We start from the raw sequence: 25,170 nt of genomic DNA on the forward strand, positions 1-25,170 counted from the left end.
CAGTGCTGTTGACCGCCGTAGGGGTAGCCAGGTGGAAAGCATTGCCAGCCGTAGAAAAATGCTTATTGAAATTCTCAGTTATAGTGGATTTATCAGAGGTGACAGAGTTTCCTATTCTCAGTGCAGTGGGCAGCTGAGAGGTGTTCTTATTCTCCATAGTCTTTACAGTGTCCCAGAACTTTTTTGAGTTTGTGTTGCAGGAAGCAAATTTCTGCTTGAAAAAAGCTAGCCTGGGTTTTTCTAACTGCCTGTGTATATTGGTTTCTAACTTCCCTGAAAAGTTGCATATCACGGGGGCTGTTCGATGCCAGTGCAGAACGCCACAGGATGTTTATGTGTTGGTTAAGGGCAGTCAGGTCTGGAGAGAACCAAGGGCTATATCTGTTCCTGGTTCTAAATTTCTTGAATGGGGCATGCTTATTAAAGATGTTGAGGAAGGCATTTAAAAAGAATAACCAGGCATCCTCTACTGACGGGTTGAGGTCAATATCTTTCCAGGATACCCGGGCCAGTTTGATTAGAAAGGCTTGCTCACTGAAATGTTTCAGGGAGCATTTGACAGTGATGAGTGGAGGTCGTTTGACCGCTGACTCATTATGGATGCAGGCAGTGATCGCTGAGATCTTGGTTGAAAACAGCAGAGGTGTATTTAGAGGGCAAGTTGGTTAGGATGATATCTATGAGGGTGCCTGTGTTTACGGCTTTGGGGTGGTACCTGGTAGGTTCATTGATCATTTGTGTGAGATTGAGGGCATCAAGCTTAGATTGTAGGATGGCTGGGGTGTTAAGCATGTCCCAGTTTAGGTCACCTAGCAGCACGAGTTCTGAAGATAGATGGGTGGCAATCAGTTCAGATATGGTGTCCAGAGCACAGCTGGGGGCAGAGGGTGGTCTATAGCAGGTGGCAACGGTGAGAGACTTGTTTTTAGAGAGATGGATTTTTAAAAGTAGAAGTTCAAATTGTTTGGGTACAAACCTGGATAGTAGGACAGAACTCTGCAGGCTATCTCTGCAGTAGATTGCAACACCGCCCCCTTTGGCCGTTCTATCTTGTCTGAAAATGTTGTAGTTAGGGATGAAGATTTCAGAGTTTTTGGTGGACTTCCTAAGCCAGGATTCAGACACGGCTAGGACATCCGAGTTGGCAGAGTGTGCTAAAGCAGTGAATAAAACAAACTTAGGGAGGAGGCTTCTAATGCTAACATGCATGAAACCAAGGCTATTACGGTTACAGAAGTAATCAAAAGAGAGCGCCTGGGGAATAGGAGTGGAGCTAGGCACTGCAGGGCCTGGATTCACCTCTACATCACCAGAGGAACAGAGGAGGAGTAGGATAAGGGTACGGCTAAAAGCTATGAGAATTGGTTGTTTATGACGTCCGGAACAGAGAGTAAAAGGAGCAGGTTTCTGGGGGCGATAAAATAGCTTCAAGGTATAATGTACAGACAAAGGTATGGTAGGATGTGAATACAGTGGAGGTAAACTTAGGCATCGAGTGATGATGATTGAGATATTGTCTCTAGAAACATAATTGAAAACAATGTGTGGGTGGTGGAACTGAAAGATTGGATAAGGTATAATGAGCAGGGCTAGAGGCTCTACAGTGAAATAAGCCAATAAACACTAACCAGAACAGCATTGGACAAGCGGAACGCCTCACCAATATCCAATGCTATAGAGCGTGGCGCGAAATACAAATACCTCAAAAATGCTATAACTTCAATTTCTCAAACATATGACTATTTTACACCATTTTAAAGACAAGACTCTCGTTAATCTAACCACATTGTCCGATTTCAAAAAGGCTTTACATCGAAAGCAAAACTTTAGATTATGTCAGGAGAGTACCCTGCCAAAAATAATCACACAGCCATTTTCAAAGCAAGCATATATGTCACAAAAACCAAAACCACAGCTAAATGCAGCACTAACCTTTGATGATCTTCATCAGATGACACTCCTAGGACATTATGTTATACAATACATGCATGTTTTGTTCAATCAAGTTCATATATCAAAAAACAGCTTTTTACATTAGCATGTGATGTTCAGAACTAGCATACCCACCGCAAACTTCCGGTGAATTTACTAAATTACTCATGATAAACGTTCACAAAAAACATAACAATTATTTTAAGAATTATAGATACAGAACTCCTTTAAGCAATCGCGGTGTCAGATTTTAAAATACCTTTTCGGCGAAAGCACATTTTGCAATATTCTGAGTACATAGCCCGGCCATCACAGGCTAGCTAATTTGACACCCACCAAGTTTGGGGCTCACCAAACTCAGAATTACTATTAGAAAAATTGGATTACCTTTGCTGTTCTTCGTCAGAATGCACTCCCAGGACTTCTACTTCAACAACAAATGTTGTTTTGGTTCCAAATAATCCATAGTTATATCCAAATACATCCGTTTTGTTCGTGCGTTCAGGTCACTATCCGAAGGGTGACGCGCGAGCGCATTTCGTGACAAATTACCATACTTAGAAGCATGTCAAACGCTGTTTAAAATCCATTTTTATGCTATTTTTCTCGTAAAATAGCGATAATATTCCAACCGGGCGACGTTGTATTCATTCAAAGGCTGAAAGAAAAAAATTGAGAATTCTCGTGAACGCGCCTCTCAGTCTCACTGTTCCCAGGCTGACCACTAACAAATTCTCCTGCTGTTCTTCGCCCAGAGACAGCAGACACCCCATTACACTATCTGGCGCCTTCTGAGAGCCAATGGAAGCCTTAGAAAATGTCACGTTACAGCACAGATGCTGTATTTTCGATAGAGATGCTACAGAAGGACAACAAATTGTCAGACAGGGCACTTCCTGTATGGAATCTTCTCAGGTTTTGGCCTGCCATATGAGTTCTGTTATACTCACAGACACCATTCAAACAGTTTTAGAAACTTTAGAGTGTTTTCTATCCAAATATACTAATTATATGCATATTCTAGTTTCTGGGCAGGAGTAGTAACCAGATTAAATCGGGTATGTTTTTTATCTGGCCGTGAAAATACTGCCCCCTATCCCAAACAGGTTAAGAAGAGGCATGCTTAGCCGAGTGATCATAAATGTCCAAGTGAGATTCAGACAGCTAGGGCCATAGGTTGCAAGCTGACAGAAGATGGAGGGAGGTTGTTTTTAGCCACCTCGTGTGTTTCCGTCTGTAGATTAGTGGGGTTCCGTGTGGTAGGGGGGACCAGTCCAATTGGCAAAATAGTTATAGTTATAGTGGCCCAAGAAAATTGTCCGGTAGACCTATTAAGATAGCAGCCGATAAGACAGCTAACGATTAGCGGGCCGCAGATGGGCGTTCAGGTTACGTCGCGACAGAGGGGCCAGTTGGATAACTCCCTCGGGCAGATAACGTCGGTAGTCCAGTCGTGAAGGCCCGATGGGGCTCCGCATCGGCAGTAAAATGGGTCCGGGTAGGTGATTGTAGCCCAGGAGTGGCTGATGGAATTCTTCAGCTGGATAGCTCCGGAATAATTGATGTTAGCTCCGGGACCGACGTTAGCCAAAAGTCACTCGGGTAGCAGCTAGCTAGCTGCAAGATCCAGGTGTAAATGTCCAGAGCCTGCGGTAGAAATCCGGGGATATGGAGAGAAAAATAGGTCCGGTATGCTCTGGTCTGAGTCGCGCTGTACAAAACTGGCGATAGCTTTTTGAGCTAAGGGATAGTCGATGACCGCCAACCGTGGCTAGCTGAACTCCAACGTTAGCCAGTGAACTGGCCAACCTCTGGCTAACCTCTGGCTAGCTTCTGTTGTGGATTTCAGATTTTAGGTAAATAATACTTCTTTTTTTTTTTTTATTGGTGAGGCGGGTTGCTGGAGAGTGTTTTGAGGTTGAGTTTTTAGAAAAAATATATATAAAAAGATATGCGAAGAAAATATGTAAATATATAAATACATGGGACATGACAAGAGGACGACAAAGGACGTCTGACTGCTATGCGATCTTGGAAGAGACAAGAAGAAATATAATATTTTTTTTGAGAATAAAGAACGTGCCTGAACTGTGAAGACTAACTTTTGTGTCTGTTTCACATTGTTAATACAGGACGACTAGAAAATAAGTCTGAGGCTGGTAACATCAATAGTGAGGACAAACCTAGCCTACCTCTCTCATTCCAGACTATGTCCAAACCTACATTCATTCACTGGGTCCTGATTGTGACAGTGGAGCCCAGTTTGCACTGCAGGATCCAGAGATGGCATCAGTGAAGCTGGAAGACTGCAGTCAAACACTGGACCTGAATGTCATCATTAAAGATGAAGAAGAGGAGGAGAAGATTGGGACATCTGTTTCTCATGGTAAGAGCAGGTTCTATCTAAGTTTGTTATTCATTCCAACTTATCACTCTGTATGAAAAGTTGCAGTAGAACTGTTTCATGATGAACTGTTTCAATGAGAAGGTAGATGTTATTTCATGCTACTGACACTTGCATGGTTTAACACCAGAATTGTCAGCATTTGTTATATTCACTGAGTTATCTGGAGTGATCAGAGAGTAGACTAAAGAAGTGAAGTAGACAAACTGCCAGTGTTTTAAAGTTCTATGAAATTAGTCGGTGTAGTTACTAACCCTTGTGATAGTGAGTGGAGTATGATATGGCTAATTTATGACTTTTGCCCCTTTTTAGAATAGTTTTATTCCCTTTTGTATTGTACAGCCTACTGATATGAATACATATGTCACCCGGTACAGCCAGAAGAGGACTGGCCACCCCTTTGGGCCTGGTTCCTCTCTGCGTTTCTTCCCTAGCTTCCTGCCTTCTAGGGAGTTTTTCCTGGCCACTGTGCTTCTACGTCTGCATTACTTGATCTTTGTGGTTTTAGGCTGGGTTTCTGTAAAGCACTTTGTGACAACTGCTGATGTAAAAAGGGTTTATAAAATACATTTGATTGACATTGACAGTACCAGTCAAAGGTTTGGACACCTACTTATTCCAGGGTTTTCTTTATTTTTACTATTTTCTACATTGTAATATAAGTGAAAACAAACTTTAAGTAACACATATGTAGTCATGTAGTAACCAAAAAAGTGAGATTCTTCAAAGTAGCCACCCTTTGCCTTCATGACAGCTCTGCACACGCTTGGCATTCTCTCAACCAGCTTCATGAGGAAGTCACCTGGAATGCATATCAATTAACAGGTGTGCCTTGTTAAAAGTTCATTTGTGGAATTTCTTTCCTTAGTGCATTTTAGCCAATCAGTTGTGTTGTAACAAGGTAGGGTTGGTATACAGAAGATAGCCCTATTTGGTAAAAGAGCAAGGCCATATTATGTCAAGAACAGCTCAAATAAGCAAAGAGAAATGACAGTCCATTACTTTAAGACATGAAGGTCAATCAATGCAGAACATTTTATAGAACTTTGAAAGTGTCTTCAAGCGCAGTTGCAAAAACCATCAAGCGCTATGATGAAACTGTTTCTCATGAGGACTGCCACAGGAAAGGAAGATCAAGAGTTACCTCTGCTGCAGAGGATAGGTTCATTAGAGTTATCAGCCTTAGAAATATCATCCCAAATAAATGCTTCAGAGTTCAAGTAACAGACACATCAACTGCTCAAAGGAGACTGCGTGAATCAGGCCTTCATGGTCGAATTGATGCAAATAAACCACTACTAAAGGACACCAATAAGAAGAAGAGACTTGCTTGGGCCAAGAAACACGAGCAATGGACATTAAACCGAGGGAAATCCTGTAATTTGGTGCGATTTGTCCAAATTCGAGATTTTTGGTTCCAACTGCTGTGGCTTTGTGAGACGCAGAGTAGGTGAATGGATGATCTCTGCATGTGTGGTTCCTACCGTGAAGCATGGAGGTGTGATGGTGGGGTGCTTTGCTGGTAACACTCAGTGATTTATTTAGAATTCAAGGCACACTTAACCAGCATGGCTACCACATCAGTCTGCAGCAATATGCCATCCCATCGGGTATGGGCTTAGTGGGACTCATTTGTTTTTCAACAGAACAATGACCCAAAACACCCCTCCAGACTGTGTAAGGGCTATTTGACTTAGAATGAGAGTGATGGAGTGCTGCATCAGATGACCTGGCCTCCACAATCCCCCGACCTCAACCCAAATGAGATGGTTTGGGATGAGTTGGACCGCAGAGTGAAGGAAAAGCAGCCAACAAGTGCTCAGCATATGTGGGAGCTCCTTCAAGACTGTTGGAAAAGCCTTCCAGGTGAAGCTGGTTGAGAGAATGCCAAGTGTGCAAAGCTGTCATCAAGGCAAAGGGTGGCTACTTTGAAGAATCTAAAATATATTTTGATTTGTTTTAACACTTTTGGTTACTACATGATTCCATATGTGTTATTTCATAGTTTTGATGTCTTCACTTATTCTACAATGTATAAAATAGTAAAAATAAAGAAAAACCCTTGAATGAGTAAGTTTGTCCAAACGTTGGACTGGTACTGTATATCACACTAACTGACTAGTTCTTCTGATGTTGTTCACATAGGAAACCATGTTGACACATTCTCTACATCCAGAGAGCAACAGCAGGAAGATCAAAGCGCTAAGAGGTCTCATCACTGCCCACATTGTGAGGAGATTTTTCCATTTCTATCAAAGCTAAAAATACACCTAAAATTACACACAGGAGAGAATCTGTATTCCTGTACTGACTGTGGGAAGAAATTCTCTCTACTGAGCAACTTCAAAAGACATGAACGTATACATACAGGAGAGAAGCCTTACTTATGCTCTGACTGTGTAAAATGCTTCACAACATCAACTGAGCTAAAACGTCATCAGAGAACACACACAGGAGAGAAGCCTTACTCCTGCTCTGACTGTGGAAAGAGTTTCTCTCAACTGAGCAACTTAAAAGCACATGTACGTATACATACAGGAGAGAATCCTTACTCTTGTTCTGACTGTGGAAAGAGTTTCTCTCTACTGAGCAACTTAAAATCACATGAACGTATGCATAAAGGAGAGAAGCCTTACATATGCTCTGACTGTGTAAAATGCTTCACAACATCAACTGAGCTAAAACGTCATCAGAGAACACACACAGGAGAGAAGCCTTTCTCCTGCTCTGACTGTGGAAAGAGTTTTTCTCGACTGGGTACCTTAAAAAGACACCAAGGTAAACATAAAGGACCACTGATCTGACTGTGGAAAATGTTTTAAAACAACAGCTGAGCTAAAAGGTCATCAGAGAACACACATAGGAGAGAAGCCTTTCATCTGCTCTGACTGTGTGTCGAGTTTCTCTACTGTGCCACTTAAAACGACATGAATGTATACACACAGGAGAGAAGCCTTATCACTGCACTGACTGTGAGAAGAGATTCTACAGATTGGGCAATTTAAAAAGACACCAAAGTATACATAAAGGAGAGAAGCCTCATCAGTTCTCTCAGACCAGCTAAGATTAGACACTCCACTTATTTATCATCTCATAAAATAATTGGCAACGTTGAATTGGATCAAATGAAGAAAGCGTAGAACACTATTGTAATCCTATTGTTTCTCACTGTGAGAGAACTGTGCAGAGGAACGGTTAGCCTCTCTTTACTGATCAGTATGCACCTTGTCAGTTTTGGTGTGTTTTGTTAGCTTATACTGTAAAGATATTGAGATGACCTTGGATTTGCCCTTAAGGTTGAATATCCTCTGTGAGGCGTCTCACAATGGAGTCTGATGGTTGACTGGGTGGTACTGCTTCTCTCTGCAGTTTTCTATGGGAAAGAGCTGATTGACACAACATGTACAGAGTGTACAAAACATGAAGGATGCCTGCTCTTTCCATGACATAGACTGACCAGGTGAACCCAGGCGAAAGCTATAATCCTTAATGATGTAGTTTTTATTATGGATTTATTATGGATCCCCATTAGCTTTCAGCAGAAAACAAGAGACTGCAGTTGCAGTGGGCTAAGGAATTAAAAGACTGGACGCTGGAGAATTTGAAAAACATTTCCTGGTCTGATGAATCCCTGATGTTTCATGCAGATGGGAGGACTAGGGTATAGAGGAAACCATGAGTACATGCATCCATTCCATATGTCAACATTGCAGGCTGGTGGTGGTGGTGTGAGGGGTGTGTTTTCATGGCACACATTGGGTCTCTTGATAGAAGTGGAGCAGCGTTTGAATACCACAGGATATGTAAACATCATTGCCAATCAGGTGCATCCTTTCATGGCAGCAGTGTATCCATCTGCAAATAGATTTTTTTCAGCAGGATTATGCCCCATGCCACAAGGCTTGTCCAGGAATGGTTCCAAGAACATGACAGTGAATTCAGCTTACTGCAGTGGCCTGCCGAGTCACCAGATCTCAATCCAATTGTTCATCTGTGGGAGGAGATGGAACAAGCTATTCGGAGTAGAGATCCGCTCCCAGCCAACTTGACACAATTGTGGGAAGAATTGGGCCAGAATCCCTGTGGAATGCTCTCAACACCTTGGACAGTCCATGCCCTGCCGAATTGAGGCTGTACTGAGGACAAAGGGGGGTGCAACTCAATATTAGGAAGGTGTTTCTGAATGTTTTGTACACGGTGTATATCAGATAAAGATGGTGTGATGATCCGTTTTTAGCGTTAGTTTGGGTGGATTATTTTATATTAAACAACTTTTGTTTAATGATAAACAGGCTATGAACTGACTTGTTTATTAAATTGTCTTTTAATTCTTGATTCATTATTTTAGTCATTGATGATAAATGTATTTGAATAACTGTATTGAAGTTAATTGATCTGGCGGCAGGTAGCCTGGCGGTTAAGAGTGTTGGGCCAGTAACTGAAAGGTCGCTGGTTTGAATCCTGAGCCGACTAGGTGAATAATCTGTCATTGTGCCCTTCAGCAAGCCAATTAACTCTTATCTGTCCTGTAATTTGCTCTGGATAAGAGCATCTGCTAAATGACAAGATTGTAATGAAAAATGTTTGTATATGAATTTATGCTGGGCAAACACTTTTTTCTCTTAAATGAAATACTGTATATACAATACACAACCTTACCACTTTGTTTACCCTGGTCAGATGGACAGGACCATAGTAAACTAGACTATGTAGCTGCTGTTGTTAGTAGCCTACAGTTTCCATGCAATACAGCATGTCAGATCACTAATGATTAGGTGTATAGGCTGCTACATTTCTGCTTGTGTCTGTCAGGAGTGATGTATTATCAGGCTTGTTAAATAACTACTGGAGGGAAGTGGAGAGCCGCCTTGACCTTTGTGCCCGGCCCACCCGACATGGTTAAGAGAGACAATGGACATGCAGCAGCACTCCAATGTGAAGAACAGCCCTTAGAAAAATGTGCGATGGTAGTACAATAAAAAAAAATATAGCATGGCATTTTTGTGGAATGGTAATGCCCAAAAAACAATATATGTTTTTTATTGTACTAAACCTAGGAACATAGAAGAAACTGACAGATGTGTCATAATAGCCTGGAAGTAAAGCTGCACTGGGAGACACATTTGAAATGGATTACATTGTTTCCACCCTGCTGAATGTATTCAATCACAGTAAAATACGATTCAAATGTATTGTTGGAAGGGCTGTGGTCACCATTAATGTAATACATTAAATATATACATCAGACGGTATTGGGGAGCTATTTCATAGGGTTTTCATGGGTACATTATTTACCCATTATATCAACCAACCTTATGCTTGGTGTGACTGTTATGGTCAGAGCAGACCATCTGATATGCCCTTAAATATTGTGATTATCAACCTGGAATTAAAATGTAAGAGGACCAGTGCTTCTACAGTGAAACACGTTTCACATCTGTGCTGTTTGAGAGAGATGTTGTTGGACTACATTGTATCGTTGTTTCCACTTCTGAGGTCACTGGTGGGGAACAACATAATTTCAATTCACCAAGACAATGAGTCCTTCAACTTTAGCACTATATCCACACGTTTGAATTATCTGATTGATGATAGTGAAGGGGGAGATTGAATTTACAATATACAACGGGGGCAACTAGGTTTGGCCTCCAGTCAATTTAATGCTGAGTTTGTAGCTAGTCTGCAGGCCAGAACATAATTATCCTGTTAACAAATAGCCTGTAGCTGCCCAATTCATAGTCCTACACAGTGTGGGCTACACTACACATTTAACACGTGGTTAGTGGGCTAATCAATTCAATGACCATAACATAATAATGTTGATCTGATTACAGTGGTAAAATCACCAATGTCTATATTAATAGACTGTTCTACAATATATTCATCGTATTTCTCCAATGGCAAACCAGTGCGTCTTGTTTGCATCGACACTATCGCTGTTTGCAAAGAATTCAATCTGAGATGTCATTATGAATCTAAGCATGGTACTTTCAGAAGTAGATGTTCCACCCCAGACATGAGGCTGAAGTCTGACGCAGAAAGGAAGGTGGGCCTAAGGAGTGAACACCCTGTGTGTTTTACAGTGGTGATTTTAGCATGTACATATTTTATTATTTAACCTTGATTTAACTAGGCGGTTCTTATCGATTTACACAAATCCACAAGGAGTCAGTAGAAACCATATTTGTTTAACCAAGTCAGCCATATCAGCTATGTTTATAAAAAAGGCATTAACTGTTTCACTGCCAGACTAAGCTCGGGTGGCTGATAGCCAGGTGTAGCAGTGGTAAGGATTCACTCCATGGTGTTGAAAGGAAAGGTTTATGCTGGGCTAACTGATATTCTGTTACAAATGGTTTAAGTAATCCGATATTTTCACTAATCTGGATTTAGACTGTCTGCTAATTCAGGTCTAAATAGGGGTACAATGTAGGACCACTGAAAACATTGTAAGACAGACTTTTTGTTAGCCTTTAACACGTCAGCATGCTTCCCAGCCGAAACCGTGCACTTATTGGCTTATTTGCATATTCAAGCCTGTCTCAAAATAGAACACTGCCCTTTTAATTAAGACAAGCTTTTTCCCTGACTGGCTTTTCAAAGACAGTTTGAAATGTAGCCTTTTCATAGACAGCTTGAATTGTAGACTAGCAGTAATTCCCCATTGCTGACCCATACCCATGTATAACTGGTTTAATATCTCGCTAACTAGCAAAGAATGTCAACACCCGCAGCTCTGATCTGAACAGCGCATTCACTCGCTGGTGATTGAAAGACCGGTCGTGGGCTACTCGAGCCAATAGAATTCTACTCGGTTCGGACTGGCTCTGCCTACAACAAAATCACAGACTCAATCTTGAAAAGTTATTTGTTTTGGTTTGTTGCATTGAAAAAGGGCTGATATAATATCGGTTCGATCATAGAAAAAAACGTTGCTCTATATAGTGCAAACTAATGGGGCAAACTCCGTGAAGTTCAATCTCTTCCGTCTCTGTGCGGCATGGAATTTATTCTGACTGCAGTCCTGGAGGAAGTGAGCAGCCGCGCACAGTTTAGAGAGAACGTTGCCTGCAGGAACACCTTTTGCAATATTGAGGAATCTAGATTTGATACCGTCACTAAGCAACCACACATTATGTCCATTAGATAATACTTGAGCCAGTTGCAAGATGCCTGATCTAGGTTCATTTCGGACTCTGTTTGTAGCCTCGTAGGAACCATCCAGATCTCACGGATACATGTAGCTTAACATAATGTAAGCTCAAGAGATCTGTTTGTAAGTCATGGATATAATATGTCTCTGTTTGTAAGTCATGGATATAATATAATATTTTCTCTTAGGCTTTCCAAAATAATAACCACATGGCCAGGAAATATACCACAAATGTTGTTTAACAGGAAATTCTACCTGACATACATTTTCTTTCCGGTATGAGGGTGAAGGAAGAAATCCCCCTTGGTCATTGTATTATAGTTCTCACAATGATCTGAGGGGAGGGTGGATAGGAAATGCTGTTTTCAGTTTTCTGTGAAAATGAGCTGGTAGACACTACATGTATCAGAGATGGTGTGATGATCAGTTTTCTGTGAAAATGAGCTGGTAGACACTACATGTATCAGAGATGGTGTGATGATCAGTTTTCTGTGGGAATGAGCTGGTAGACACTACATGTATCAGAAATGGTGTGATGATCAGTTTTCACCACTAGTTTGGGTAGATACATATTTTACTACGTAATTTTACTATTGATGCACAGGCTATGAAATGACATGTTTATTAAATTGTATTTTAAAACAAAATTAGTTATTTTAGTCATTGATGATGAATGTGATTGGATTACTCCATTGAACTTTATTGATCTGACAATGAAAAATGAAGTTAGAATTGAATGAATGAATTTGTGCTGCTCAATCTCTTCTCTTCTGTATCATTAAATACTAAAAACTGTTTTAAGCTAAACAATTCCTGTTTATATGAAGCTGAAACGAACATGAAATTTAAATCAGCAATTCATTTGACCTCAGCACTGACATGGTTTTTCAGCATCAGCTTTGAGACCAGATACAATACTGCAGCTTTATTGATGTACTGAATGTCTTTGTTTAATTCATGGAATTCTAAAGAATATATGTTTCTATTTATCTACTCAAAACATGTCCCTACATCTCTACACATCACCATGGTGACAAGCCCATTCGTTAGGCACCAGTAATTTCTACAATGCATACAAATAGATGTTTATCAGTATAAAGTGCATGTGTTTTCTTATTAAATAAGTGTTTTATAGCGTACCAATGCCCAGAAACAGCATTACCCATGCAATTCAATAATGACCCAGTTACTATTGGGGAATGGAACCAGAGGAAGCTTGTTACCTTTCTCACACCACTACAGTATTCATTTCAACAGACCTTTTCCACGCCCCTTTGTTAGAGCTCAATATATGCCCAAGACTATATTGAGGGTCAGACTGTTGTAATGCCCAGTTGATTATGTAAATAGTCTTGTAGAACTCTGGTATTGATGGTCCATTTGAGGGTGAGTCATTGATATCAATGTTCAGAGTAAAAGAGCTGTGACCTCACCTGTGATGGTCCACATCTACCTCAACCTTTCCTATTGTGTTAGTAAGCACCACAGCATTTTAGGAAGCCATTGTTCAAAATGTGTTCATACGTAAGATTACAATGGGAGGGGGTGTGGCATGCACAGAGGAGGACCAGGAGGTCGATTTGAGACGTCTATTTAGGACTGGGATCCTATCCAGAGTTGACAGATTGACAGTGAGTACAAACCCAGCCTGCCTCTCTCCTTCCACACTCCAAACCTACAGTCACTGGGTCCTGATTGTGACAGTGGAGCCTAGTTTGCACTGCAGGATCCAGAGAGGTTTATTCTACATTTTGCAAAAAAAAATAATTGCAACATGATGGAAACGACAGATACAGGAGACATTTTCTAAAGATCCACAAATGTTTTATCTGTTCGTAGTGGCAGGAAAACATTGAAGAACCACAATGCAATGCTGCAAAGGTGTAAGAATGATGCTGCTAAGATCAGAGATTCGTCTCCTGAGTACACATCACAAATCTTGAGTACATAACTAGTCCCCTGAATACAAACTAAGTAATCTTACATACAGGACTTCAAACTGTAAAATAGATATATTTTGAATCATCACACTTTTTGCTATGTACTAGTGTTTCCCAATCCTGGTCCTTGGGATCCAAAGAGGTGAGCTTTTTTGTTTTTGCCCTAACACTCACACACTGGATTAAACTAACCAACTCAAGCCTTTGAATTGAATAAGGTATGTGAGAGCTAGGGCAAAAAAAACATGTACACCCCTTTGGGACCTGGGTTGGGGAACACTGCTGTACTGAAAGTCCTCCATCTTGAGAACTTCACTGCTGACGTGCACATTTTGGGATTGTATACAGGGTGAAGAAACCATGGTGTACATTTGTAATTTGATTGAACTATCTCTTTAATTAGAGTTCCTTTGGAGTTACATTTAGTTAGAGGTGCATTTTCTCTAAGCATGTGCTATAAATAAACATTTTATATTCCTAGGTCTAGTACAAAGGAAAACATACTGTTTTTTGATCACTACCATTCCACGAAAATACAATGCTGTATTTTTTCCATTGTACTACAATCCTACATTTTTGTACAGGTCTTCACATCGGAGTGCTGCGGCATGCCCTTTGCATCTCTTGACCATGTCGGGCGGGCCAGGCACAAGGCGCGCTCTCCACTTCCCTCCAGTAGTTATTTAGCCTGACAACACATCACTCCTGACAGACACAAGCAAAAACTCTTGCATAAATGTAGCAGCCTATACACCTAATCATTAGTGATCTGACATGCTGTATTGCATGGAAACTGTAGGCTACTAACAACAGCAGCTACATAGTCTAGCTTACTATGGTCCTGTCCCTCTGACCAGGGTAAACAAAGTGGTAATGTTGTGTATTGTATATACAGTATTTCACTTCAAACAGTTTATTTCATTTAATTATATACAAGAGAAGAAGTGGCTGCCCAGCATAAATTTGTGTACAACATTTTTTCATTACATTCTTGTCATTTAGCAGATGCTCTTATCCAGAGAGACTTACAGGACAAATAAGGGTTAATTGCCTTGCTCAAGGGCACAATGACAGATTGGTCCTGAGCCGATTAGATGAACAGCAACCTTTCAGTTACTGGCCCAACACTCTTAACCGCTGGGCTACCTGCCGCCAGATCAATTAACTTCAATACAGTTATTCAAATACATTCATCATCAATGACTAAAATAATACATCCAGTATTAAAATACAATTCATAGTCTGTTTATCATTAAACAAAAGTTGTTTAGTAATATAAAATAATCCACCCAAACTAATGCTAAAAACTGATCACACCATCTTTTCTGATATAACAAAACATTAGGAACACCTTCCTAATATTGAGTTGCAGCCCCCTTTATCCTCAGAAGAGCCTCAATTCGTTGGGGCATAGACTGTCCAAGGTGTTGAGAGCGTTCCACAGGGATGCTGGTCCATGTTGACTCCAATGCTTCCCACAATTGTGTCAAGTTGCCTGGGAGTGGATATCTACTCCGAATAGCTCCTTCCATCTCCTCCCACAGATGAACAATTGGATTGAGATCTGGTGACTCGGCAGGCCACTGCAGTAAGATGAATTCACTGTCATGTTCTTGGAACCATTCCTGGACAAGCCTTGTGGCATGGGGCATAATCCTGCTGAAAAAAATCTATTTGCAGATGGATACACTGCTGCCATGAAGGGAGGCACCTGATTGGCAATGATTCTTTAGATATCCTGTAGCATTCAAACATTGTTCATCTTTTATCAAGGGGCCCAATGTGGGCCCTGAAAACACACCCCACGCCATCACACCACCCCCCTGCAATGCTGACACACGGCATGGATGCATACAGTGGTGTAAAGTACTTATTTAAATCATTTTTACTTTAGTCGTTTTTGGGGGGGTATCTGTACTTTACTACGTATATTGTTGACAACTTTTACTTCACTACATTCCTAAAGTAAATAATGTACTTTTTACTCCATACATTTTCCCTGACACCCAAAAGTACTCATTACATTTTTTATGATTAGCAGGACAGAAAATGATCCAATTCACGCACTTATGAAGATAACATCCCTGGTCCTCCCTACTGCCTCTGATCTGGCAGACTCACTAAACACAAATGCTCCATTTGTAAATGATGTCTGAGTGTTGGAGTGTGCCCCTGGCTATCTGTAATATATTTAAAAAAACAAGACAATTGTGCGATCTGGTTTGCTTAATTTAAGGAATTTAAAATTATTCATACTTTAACTTTTGATACTTAAGTATATTTACAACCAAATACTTTTACTCAAGGTGTATTTTAATGTGTGACTTTCACTTGAGTAATTTTCTATTAAGGTATCATTACTTTTACTCAAGTATGACAGTTAGGTACTTTTTCCACCACTGGATGCATGTACTCGTGGTTTCCTCCATACTCTAGTCCTCCCATCAGCGTGAAACTGCAGGAACCAGCAGGAACCGGGAGATTCATCAGACCAGGCAATATGTTCCCAATTTTCCAGTGTTTTCATTCCTTAGCCCACTGCAACCGCAGTTTCTTGTTTTCTACTGAAAGCTATTGAGGATCCATAATAAATACACCACAACTACATTATTAAGGATCATAGCTTTTCACCTGGATCCACCTGGTCAGTCTATGTCATGGTGTCCTTAATGTTTTGTACACTCAGTGTAGGTTGTGTCTACCAGCTCATTCCCACAGAAAACTGCAGAGGGAAGCAGTACCACCCAGTCAACCATCAGACTCCATTGTGAGACGCCTCACAGAGGATATTCAACCTTAAGGGCAAATCCAAGATCATCTCAATATCTTTCCAGTAGAAGCTAACAAAACACACCAAAACTGACCAGGTGCACACTGATCACTAAAGTAAAGAGAGGCTAACATTCTATAACACTCCCTTTCCTCTGCACAGTTCTCTCACAGTGAGAAACAATAGGATTACAATAGAGTGTTCTACACTTTCTTCATTTGATCCAATTCAACATCGCCAATTATTTTATGAGATGATAATTAAGTGGAGTGTCTAATCTTAGCTGGTCTGAGAGAACTGATGAGGCTTCTCTCCTTTATGTAAACATTGGTGTCTTTTTAAATTGCCCAAATTGTAGAATCTCAACTCACTGTCAGTGCAGTGATAAGTCTTCTCTCCTGTGTGTATCAGGTGGTGTGTCTTTAAATTGTCAATCCGGAGAAACTCTTGCCACAGTCAGAGCAGAAGTAAGGCTTCTCTCCTGTGTGTGTTCCCTGATGAACTTTTAGCTCAGTGTAAGTCTTCTCTCCTTTATGTTTACCTTGGTGTCTTTAACTGGCACATTCAAAATAAACTCTTTCCACAGTCAGAGCAGCAGTAAGGCTTCTCTCCCATCTGTGTTCTCTGATTAACTTTTAAGTGAGTTGATGTGAAGCATTTTAAGGCTTCACTCCTGGATGTATACGTTCATGTGTTTTTAAGTGGCCCAGTCGAGAGAAACTCTTTCCACAGTCAGAGCAGGAGTAAGGCTTCACTCCTGTATGTATACGTTCATGTCTTTTTAAGTTGTCCAGTTTAGAGAAACTCTTTCCACAGTCAGAGCAGGAGTAAGGCTTCACTCCTGTATGTATACGTTCATGTGTTTTCACACTGTCCAGTTGAGAGAAACTCTTTCCACAGTCAGAGCAAGAGTAAGGCTTCAATCCTGTATGTATACGGTCATGTATTTTTAATTCACCCAGTTGAGAGAAACTCTTTCCACAGTCAGAGCAGGAGTAAGGCTTCACTCCTGTATGTATACGTTCATGTGTTTTTAAGTGGCCCAGTCGAGAAAAACTCTTTCCACAGTCAGAGCAGGAGTAAGGCTTCACTCCGGTATGTATACGTTCATGTGTTTTTAAGTCATCGGGTCGAGAGAAACTCTTTCCACAGTCAGAGCAGGAGTAAGGCTTCTCTCCTGTGTGTACACGTTCATGTCGTTTTAAGGTGCCCAGTTGAGAGAAACTCGCCCCACAGTCAGAGCAGGAGTAAGGCTTTTCTCCTGTATGCACTCTCTGATGAACTGTCAGAACCTTTGATGTAGAGAAATTCTTCCCACAGTCAGTACAGGAATACAGATTCTCTCCTAGGTGTATTTTTAGGTGTATTTTTAGTTTTGATAGAACTGAAAAATTCTCCTCACAATGTGGGCAGTGGTGAGACCTCTTAGCTCCATTATCTTCCTGCTGTTTCTCTCTGGATGTAGAGAATGTCTCAACACGGTCTCCTGTGTGAACAGCATCAGAAGAACCAGTCAGTTGTGTGATATACACTACAGGTCAAACATTTTAGAACACCTACTCATTCAAGTTTCTTAATTTTACGATTTTCTACATTGTTGAATAATAGTGAAGACATCAAAACTATGAAATAACACATATGGAATCATGTAGTAACCAAAACAAAAATCTGTTAAACAAATCAAAATATATTATATTTGAGATTCATCAAATAGTCACCCTTTGCCTTGATGACAGCATTGCACAATCTTGGTATTCTCTTACCTTGAGATAGAGATTTCCCAATCTTCTCTTCTTCATCTTTAATGTTGACATTCAGTTCCAATGTTTGACTGCAGTCTTCCAGCTTCACTGATGTCATCTCTGGATCCTGCAGTGCAAACTGGGCTCCACTGTAACAATCAGGACCCAGTGAATGTAGGTTTGGACTCAGTGTGGAAGGAGAGAGGCAGGCTGGGTTTGTCCTCACTGTTGATGTTACCGGCCTCAGACTTAATTCTAGTTGTCCTGTAGTAACATTGAGAAACAGACACAAAAAGTTATTATCTTGACAGTTCTGGAACTTTATTCTCTATTAAATACATTATATTTCTTCTTGTTCAATTATCTAATTCAGTGCTTGACTTGGACTGAAATAGGTACCGGTACTGTTTATATTTAGGTTGCAGGAGCTCCACAATACTGTTGAGCTAATATTCTATAAGAGGAACATGAGCTCAAACAGTAGAAATTTGAGGTGCCGGTACTCAGCTCCGGTGAGCTCCTGTCCAAGTCAAGCACTGATCTAATTTCAATAGATCTGGTAGCTAAGCATTGACAACAAAACATTAATTCATTCACATTAGACAAAGTACCTGCTTTAAATTAGTCTACACAACGTAAGTGCACTTAACCTCTCGTAGATTTTCCCAAATTCGCATAAATGACTAAAAAAACATTTAGTACAAGGTTTCTGTATGCTTTAAACAGCACTATGTACTATTTTCCTGAATAACCTTGTATTCGCTGTGTTGTTTCAATCAAAAACCAATAGTATTTCCCATTCACACCATAGTAGCATTTCGAGATAAATATAGAAAGAACTGCATGCGTCTGAAGATTAGTACACATGTAGAAAACCGATAATAATTACATTTAGCGTCAAAACAGTAGAGCAACCGTAAAATGGTCTCCCTCTGCTGCATCCACACTGCCTGCACTGAAGTCCGTTGACGCAGACCGAGTGGGTGCCGCCATTTTACCAGCTTGTGAATTTTTCCTTTCATGGAGCTCGACGGACAATTCCTTCAACCTCATGGCTTGGTTTTTGCTCAGACATGCACTGTCAAATGTGGGACCTTATATAGACAGGTGTGTGCCTTTCCAAATCATGTCCAATCAATTGAATTTACCACAGGTTGACAACAAATCAAGTTGTAGAAACATCTCAAGGATGATCAATGGAAACAGGATGTACCTGAGCTCAATGTCGAGTCTCATAGCAAAGAGTCTGAATACTTATGTAAATAACGTATTTCTGTTTCAAATTTTTGATAAAATGTGAAAACATTTCTAAAAACCTGTGTTTGCTTTGTCATTATGGGGTATTGTGTGTAGATTGAGGAGTGTTTTATTTGAGCAATTTTAGAGTAAGGCTGTAACGTAACAAAATGTTGAAAAAGGCAAGGGGTCTAAATACTTTCTGAAAAGAAAAGGGGGATACCTAGTCAGTAGTACAACTGAATGCATTCAACTGAAATGTGTCTTCCACATTTAACCCAACCCCTCTGAATCAGACAGGTGCGGGAGGCTGCCATAATCGATCTTCGGCGCCCGGGGAACAGTGGGTTAACTGCTATGCTCAAGGACAGAATGACATATTTTTACCTTGTCAGCTCAGGGATTCGATCCAGCAACCTTTCGGTTACTGGCCCAATGCTCTAATCACTAGGCTACCTGTACATATTCATATAAGTAGGCTGTATAATACAAAAGGGGAATAAAAACTATTCTAAAAGTATCTCATAAGTCATGAATATGATGAGCTATACCATCCTCCACTCACTATCACAAGGGTTAGTAACTACACAGACTCATTTCATATCATCCTCCTCTCACTATCACAAGAGTTAGAAACTACACAGACTCATTTCATATCATCCTCCATTCACTATCACAAGGGTTAGTAACTACACAGACTCATTTCATATCATCCTCCACTCACTATCACAAGGGTTAGTAACTACAGACTAATTTCATAGATCTTTAAAACACTGTCAGTTTGTCTACTTCACTTCTTTAGTCTACTCTCTGATCACTCCAGATAGCCCAGTGAATAAAACAAATTCTGGCAATACTGGTGTCAAACCATGCAAGTCTCAGTAGAATGAAATAACATCTACCTTCTCATTGAAACAGTTCATCATGAAACAGTTCTACTGCAAATTTTCATACACAGTGAGAAGTTGGAACGAACAACAAACTAAGTTAAATAGAACCTGTTCTTACTGTGAGAAACAGATTTCCCAATCTTCTCCTCCTCCTCTTCATCTTTAATGTTGACATTCAACTCCAGTGTTTGACTGCAGTCTTCCAGCTTCACTGATGCCATCTCTGGATCCTGCAGTGCAAACTGGGCTCCACTGTCACAATCAGGACCCAGTGACTGTAGGTTTGGACTCAGTGTGGAAGGAGAGAGGCAGGCTGGGTCTGTCCTCACTGTTGATGTTACCGGCCTCAGACTTAATCTGAGTCGGCCAGTAGTAATAAAGAGAAACGGACACAAAAAGTTATTGTCTTGACAGTTCTGGCACTTTCTTGATTCTCTAAAAATATGTTTTATATTTAGGTGCAGGAGCTCCACAATACTGTTGAGCTAATATTCTATAAGAGGAACATGAGCTCAAACAGTAGACATTTGAGGTGACGGTTCTCAGCTCCAGTGAGCTCCTGTCCAAGTCAAGCACTGATCTCATTTCAATAGATCTGGTAGTTACGCATTGACAACAAAACATTAATTCACATTAGACAAAGCATACACTTTAAATTAGGCTACACAACTTAAGTGTACTTAATCTATAGTAGATTTTCTGAATTCACATAAATGCATCAATGACTCAAAAACCATTTAGTACAAGGTTGCAGTATGTTTTAAGCAGCACTATTTTCCTGAATAAAATTCTCTTCACTGTATTATTTCAATCAAAATCGAATATTATTTCCGTTCACACCATAGTAACATTTATAGACAAAGATAGAAACAACTGAATGTCTCTGAATATTAGTACACATGTAGTAAAACTGAATCATTACATTCAGCTTCAAAACAGTAGTGCAGCCGTAAAATTGTCTCTCTGCTGCACCTCACTGCCTGCACTGAAGTACGTTGACGCAAACCGAGGGGCGCCGCCATTTTACCATCTCGTGAATTTCACACAAAACCAATAACAAAACCAATAACAAAACCAAAACCAATAAAACGAATTCAGAAATCTCAAGTAAATAGATTCTTTATGAAATTACCTTGAGAAAATGATGTACATACACTCAGACAAACCCCAACTGCTCTAACTATGTAACTTGTAAAATAGTTGCCACTTCCTTCACTCGGCTTGACACAAAAATAACACATCTTACCTTTACCAAACGTGATAATACCGTATCAGATGTATCCCCTAAAATGGTATCACATGTTCTTTCGATATTATAAAGTTTAAACCTATTCCATACCTGTAGTAATAAATAGAAACGGACACAAATGCTATCTTCTTGACTGCACCGTTTTGGCGCTTTCTTTACACTGAAGAATGGTGCGCTTCTGTCGGGAACTTCCTGTTCCCCCACTAACACCGTCCGTGCTTTCCGGGATCCTTGGGATGGCCCAACCCCATTACATGAGAAGGGGTCGCTGTCTCCTCCGGGACACATCTCTTTTGCATAGAGTTGATCAAGCTGTTGATTGTGGCCTGTGGAATGTTGTCCCATCCCAGCTAGCACAGAGGATCTGGGCTGAGAGTCAGACTCGGCCGACGTCATGTGGCCCGAGTCTGGTCCGCCTTAAGCAGTATTACTTATGGCTGGGATGCGGGGATTGAGCTCGGACCGATTCCGGTATGAGTTATCTGGCCCAAATGTATTACTTGGGGCTCGGGCCGATTGGGGCTACTCTCTGGCAGATGATTACACGTGCTGCTTTATATAATTAATAACATTCATTATTTATTTATTTTTCCAAATGTTTTCATTGTTCTTGTGATTTAAAAAAATACAGTTAACATTTCAATTCTTTAAGAGTCCTGTTTAAGTTGCATTTTAGTATTTTGATACTTTGTGCAAGGCAATTGATAAGCATTAAAAACTTTGTGGATGGAGCCTCCCGAGCCGCACAGTGGGTCTAATTTTTAAAAATGTAACCTTTTATATAACTAGGCAAGTCCGTTAAGAACACATTCTTATTTACAGTGACATGGCAGAACAACAGATTTTCGTCTTGTCAGCTTGCGGATTCGATACAGCAACCTTTAGGTAACTGGCCCAACGCTCTAACCGCTAGGCTACCTGCCGCATCAAGCATTGCGAACTGCGTTCCCGTGCCGGCCGCGTCGTCCGAGTAAGGGCGGGGTTTGGCTGGCTGGGAATCCTCTTCAATTGCGAAGTTGCTAAACTCAGCAAAAAACGAAACGTCCCTTTTTCAGGACCCTGTCTTTCAAAGATAATTCGTAAAAACTCAAATAACTTCACAGATCTTCATTGTAAGGGTTTAAACACTGTTTCCCATGCTTGTTCAATGAACCATAAGCAATTAATGAACATGCACCTGTGGAACGGTCGTTAAGACACTAACAGCTTACAGATGGTAGGCAATTAAGGTCACAGTTATGAAAACTTAGGACACTAAAGAGGCCTTTCTACTGAAAAACACCAAAAGAAAGATGCCCAGGGTCCCTGCTCATCTGCGTGACCATGCCTTGGGCATGCTGCAAGGAGGCATGAGGACTGCAGATGTGGCCAGGGCAATAAATTGATATGTTCGTACTGTGAGATGCCTAAGACAGCGCTATACGGAGACAGGACGGACAACTGATCGTCCTCGCAGTGGCAGACCACGTGTAACAACACCTGCACAGGATCGGTACATCCGAACATCACACCTACGGGACAGGTACAGGATGGCAACAAATAACTGCCCGAGTTACACCAGGAACGCACAATCCCTCCATCAGTGCTCAGACTGTCCGCAAAATGCTGAGAGAGGCTGGACTGAGGGCTTGTAAGGCAGGTCCTCACCAGACATCACCGGCAACAACTTTGCCTATGGGCACAAACCCACCGTCGCTGGACCAGACAGGACTGGCAAAAAGTGCTCTTCACTGACGAGTCGCAGTTTTGTCTCACCAGGGGTGATGGTCGGATTCGCATTTATCGTCGAAGGAATGAGCGTTACACCGAGGCCTGTACTCCTGAGGGTCCGTCATGGTCTGGGGCGGTCTGTCACAGCATCATCGGACTGAGCTTGTTGTCATTGCAGGCAATCTCAACGCTGTGCGTTACAGGGAAGACATCCTCCTCCCTCATGTGGTACCCTTCCTGCAGGCTCATCCTGACATGACCCTCCAGCATGACAATGCCACCAGCCATACTGCTCGTTCTGTGCATGATTTCCTGCAAGACAGGAATGTCAGTGTTCTGCCATGGCCAGCGAAGAGCCCGGATCTCAATCCCATTGAGCACGTCCGGGACCTGTTGGATCGGAGGGTGAGGGCTAGGGCCATTCCTCCCAAAAATGTCCAGGAACTTGCAGGTGCCTTGGTGGAAGAGTGGGGTAACATCTCACAGCAAGAACTGGCAAATCTGGTGCAATCCATGAGGAGGAGATGCACTGCAGTACTTAATGCAGCTGGTGGCCACACCAGACACTGACTGTTACTTTTGATTTTGACCCCCCCTTTGTTCAGGGACACATTATTCCATTTCTGTTAGTGACATGTCTGTGGAACTTGTTCAGTTTATGTCTCAGTTGTTGAATCTTGTTGTGTTCATACAAATATTTACACATGTTAAGTTTTCTGAAAATAAACGCAGTTGACAGTGAGATGATGTTTCTTTTTTTGCTGAGTTTATATATTGGCGGGAACTGGAACAAACTGTGGTACACGTCGATCCAGACCACCCCAAACAGGCTCAATGCCATGTTTGGTGAGTATGCAGGCCATGGAAGAATTGGGATATTTTCAGCTTCCAGGAATTGTGTACAGATCCTTCAGAAATGGGCGGCAGATGAATGGTTGGGCAATGGGCCTCGGAATCTTGTCATGGTATCTCTGTGCATTCAAATTACCATCGATAAAATGCAATTGCGTTCGTTGTCTCCCATACCATAACCCAATGCTACCATGGAGTACTTTGTTGACAACATTGACATCAGCAAATGCTCCCCACACAACACCATAAACGTGGTCTGCAATTGAGAGGCTTGTTGGGCATACTGCCAAATTCTCTAAAACAACTTGGAGGTGGCTTATGGTAGAGAAATTAACATATAATTATCTGGCAACAGCCAATTGCATGCTCCCTCAAAACTTGAGACATCTGAGGCATTGGGTTGTGTGATAAAACTAAACATTTGAGTGGAATTGTTGTATTTATATTTATTAGGGATCCCCATTAGCTGGTGCCAAGGCAGCACCTACTCAGCTACTCCTGTCCCCAGCACAAGGTGCACCTGTGTAATGATGATCATGCTATTTAATCAGCTTCTTGATATGCCACACCTGTCAGGTGGATGGATTATTTAGACAAAGGAGAAATGCTCACTAACAGGGATGTAAACAAATTTGTGCACATTTGAGAGAAATAATATTTTTGTGTGTACGGAACATTTCTAGGATGAAACATGGGACCAACACTTTACATGTTGCGTTTATATTTTTGTTCAGTATACAAAAATAATACAAACTATCAATAACAAAATGTAAATTAAACTAAAATCAGCCTGCTTTTCTGTTCTAATCAGGTTCCTACACAGGCTCAGAAGGATCATTTTCTGGCAACAGTAGTCCTTGCAGTCCTTCTGCCGTGAAGTCTTGGAGGCCCAAAAACTTCTCAGCTGCAGATATAATTAACTGTGGCTATAAATACTAAAATATCCACCTTCTTCACAGTGGCGGTTCTGGGGGGGGGGGACCAGTGCCCGTGACAACAATTTTGGACCCCCTTGTGGCCCCCCTAAATCAAATTAAATCACATGTATTTATATAGCCCTTCTTACATCAGCTGATATCTCAAAGTGCTGTACAGAAACCCAGCCTAAAACCCCAAACAGCAAGCAATGCAGGTGTAGAAGCACAGTGGCTAGGAAAAACTCCCTAGAAAGGTCAAAACCTAGGAAGAAACCTAGAGAGGAACCAGGCTATGAGGGGTGGCCAGTCCTCTTCTGGCTGTGCTGGGTGGAGATTATAACGGCACATGGCCAAGATGTTCAAATGTTCATAAAT

The 25,170-nt window shown here is 41.2% G+C and overlaps 2 protein-coding genes across 4 annotated transcripts in view; one reads left to right on the forward strand and one right to left on the reverse strand.

Annotated features, from left to right (window-relative positions):
- Positions 1 to 25,170, forward strand: part of LOC106575980 (uncharacterized) — a 185,525-nt gene that overhangs the window by 13,764 nt on the left and 146,591 nt on the right. Inside the window, exons 4-5 of one of the 2 annotated variants that reach the window (XM_045698558.2) lie at positions 4,139 to 4,318; positions 6,482 to 9,583. In XM_045698558.2, coding sequence (XP_045554514.2) covers positions 4,139 to 4,318; positions 6,482 to 7,140 — 839 coding nt within the window. In that variant the 3' untranslated portion in view covers positions 7,141 to 9,583. Of the gene's footprint in view, positions 1 to 4,138; positions 4,319 to 6,481; positions 9,584 to 25,170 lie in introns of those variants that run through there. The other variant, XM_082964425.1, reaches the window with a different exon arrangement.
- Positions 14,327 to 21,527, reverse strand: LOC106575981 (uncharacterized). 2 transcript variants are annotated; one of them, XM_045698577.2, is made up of 4 exons: positions 21,407 to 21,527; positions 20,186 to 20,424; positions 17,963 to 18,205; positions 14,327 to 17,685 (listed from the first exon to the last, which is right to left on the reverse strand). In XM_045698577.2, the coding sequence occupies exons 2-4, from the start codon at positions 20,286 to 20,288 to the stop codon at positions 16,859 to 16,861; spliced, it is 1,173 nt and encodes a 390-aa protein (XP_045554533.1). In that variant the 5' UTR covers positions 20,289 to 20,424; positions 21,407 to 21,527; the 3' UTR covers positions 14,327 to 16,858. The 2 variants fall into 2 exon arrangements, with proteins under 2 accessions (XP_045554533.1, XP_045554532.1); XM_045698576.2 differs by having other exon boundaries at positions 21,314 to 21,509.

The sequence above is a fragment of the Salmo salar genome, chromosome 17 (assembly GCF_965601325.2).
Source record: "Salmo salar chromosome 17, fSalSal1, whole genome shotgun sequence".
Taxonomy (NCBI): domain Eukaryota; kingdom Metazoa; phylum Chordata; class Actinopteri; order Salmoniformes; family Salmonidae; genus Salmo; species Salmo salar.

Excerpts from the sequence above, each read along its gene's own strand:
- LOC106575981 (XM_045698577.2), bottom strand. The coding sequence starts at position 20,288 with ATGGCATCAGTGAAGCTGGAAGACTGCAGTCAAACACTGGAGTTGAAT. Across the intron at positions 18,206-20,185 it reads TGGGAAATCTGTTTCTCACA|GACAACTAGAATTAAGTCTG; the intron begins GTAAGAACAGGT and ends ATGTTACTACAG. Across the intron at positions 17,686-17,962 it reads TGGGAAATCTCTATCTCAAG|GAGACCGTGTTGAGACATTC; the intron begins GTAAGAGAATAC and ends CTGTTCACACAG.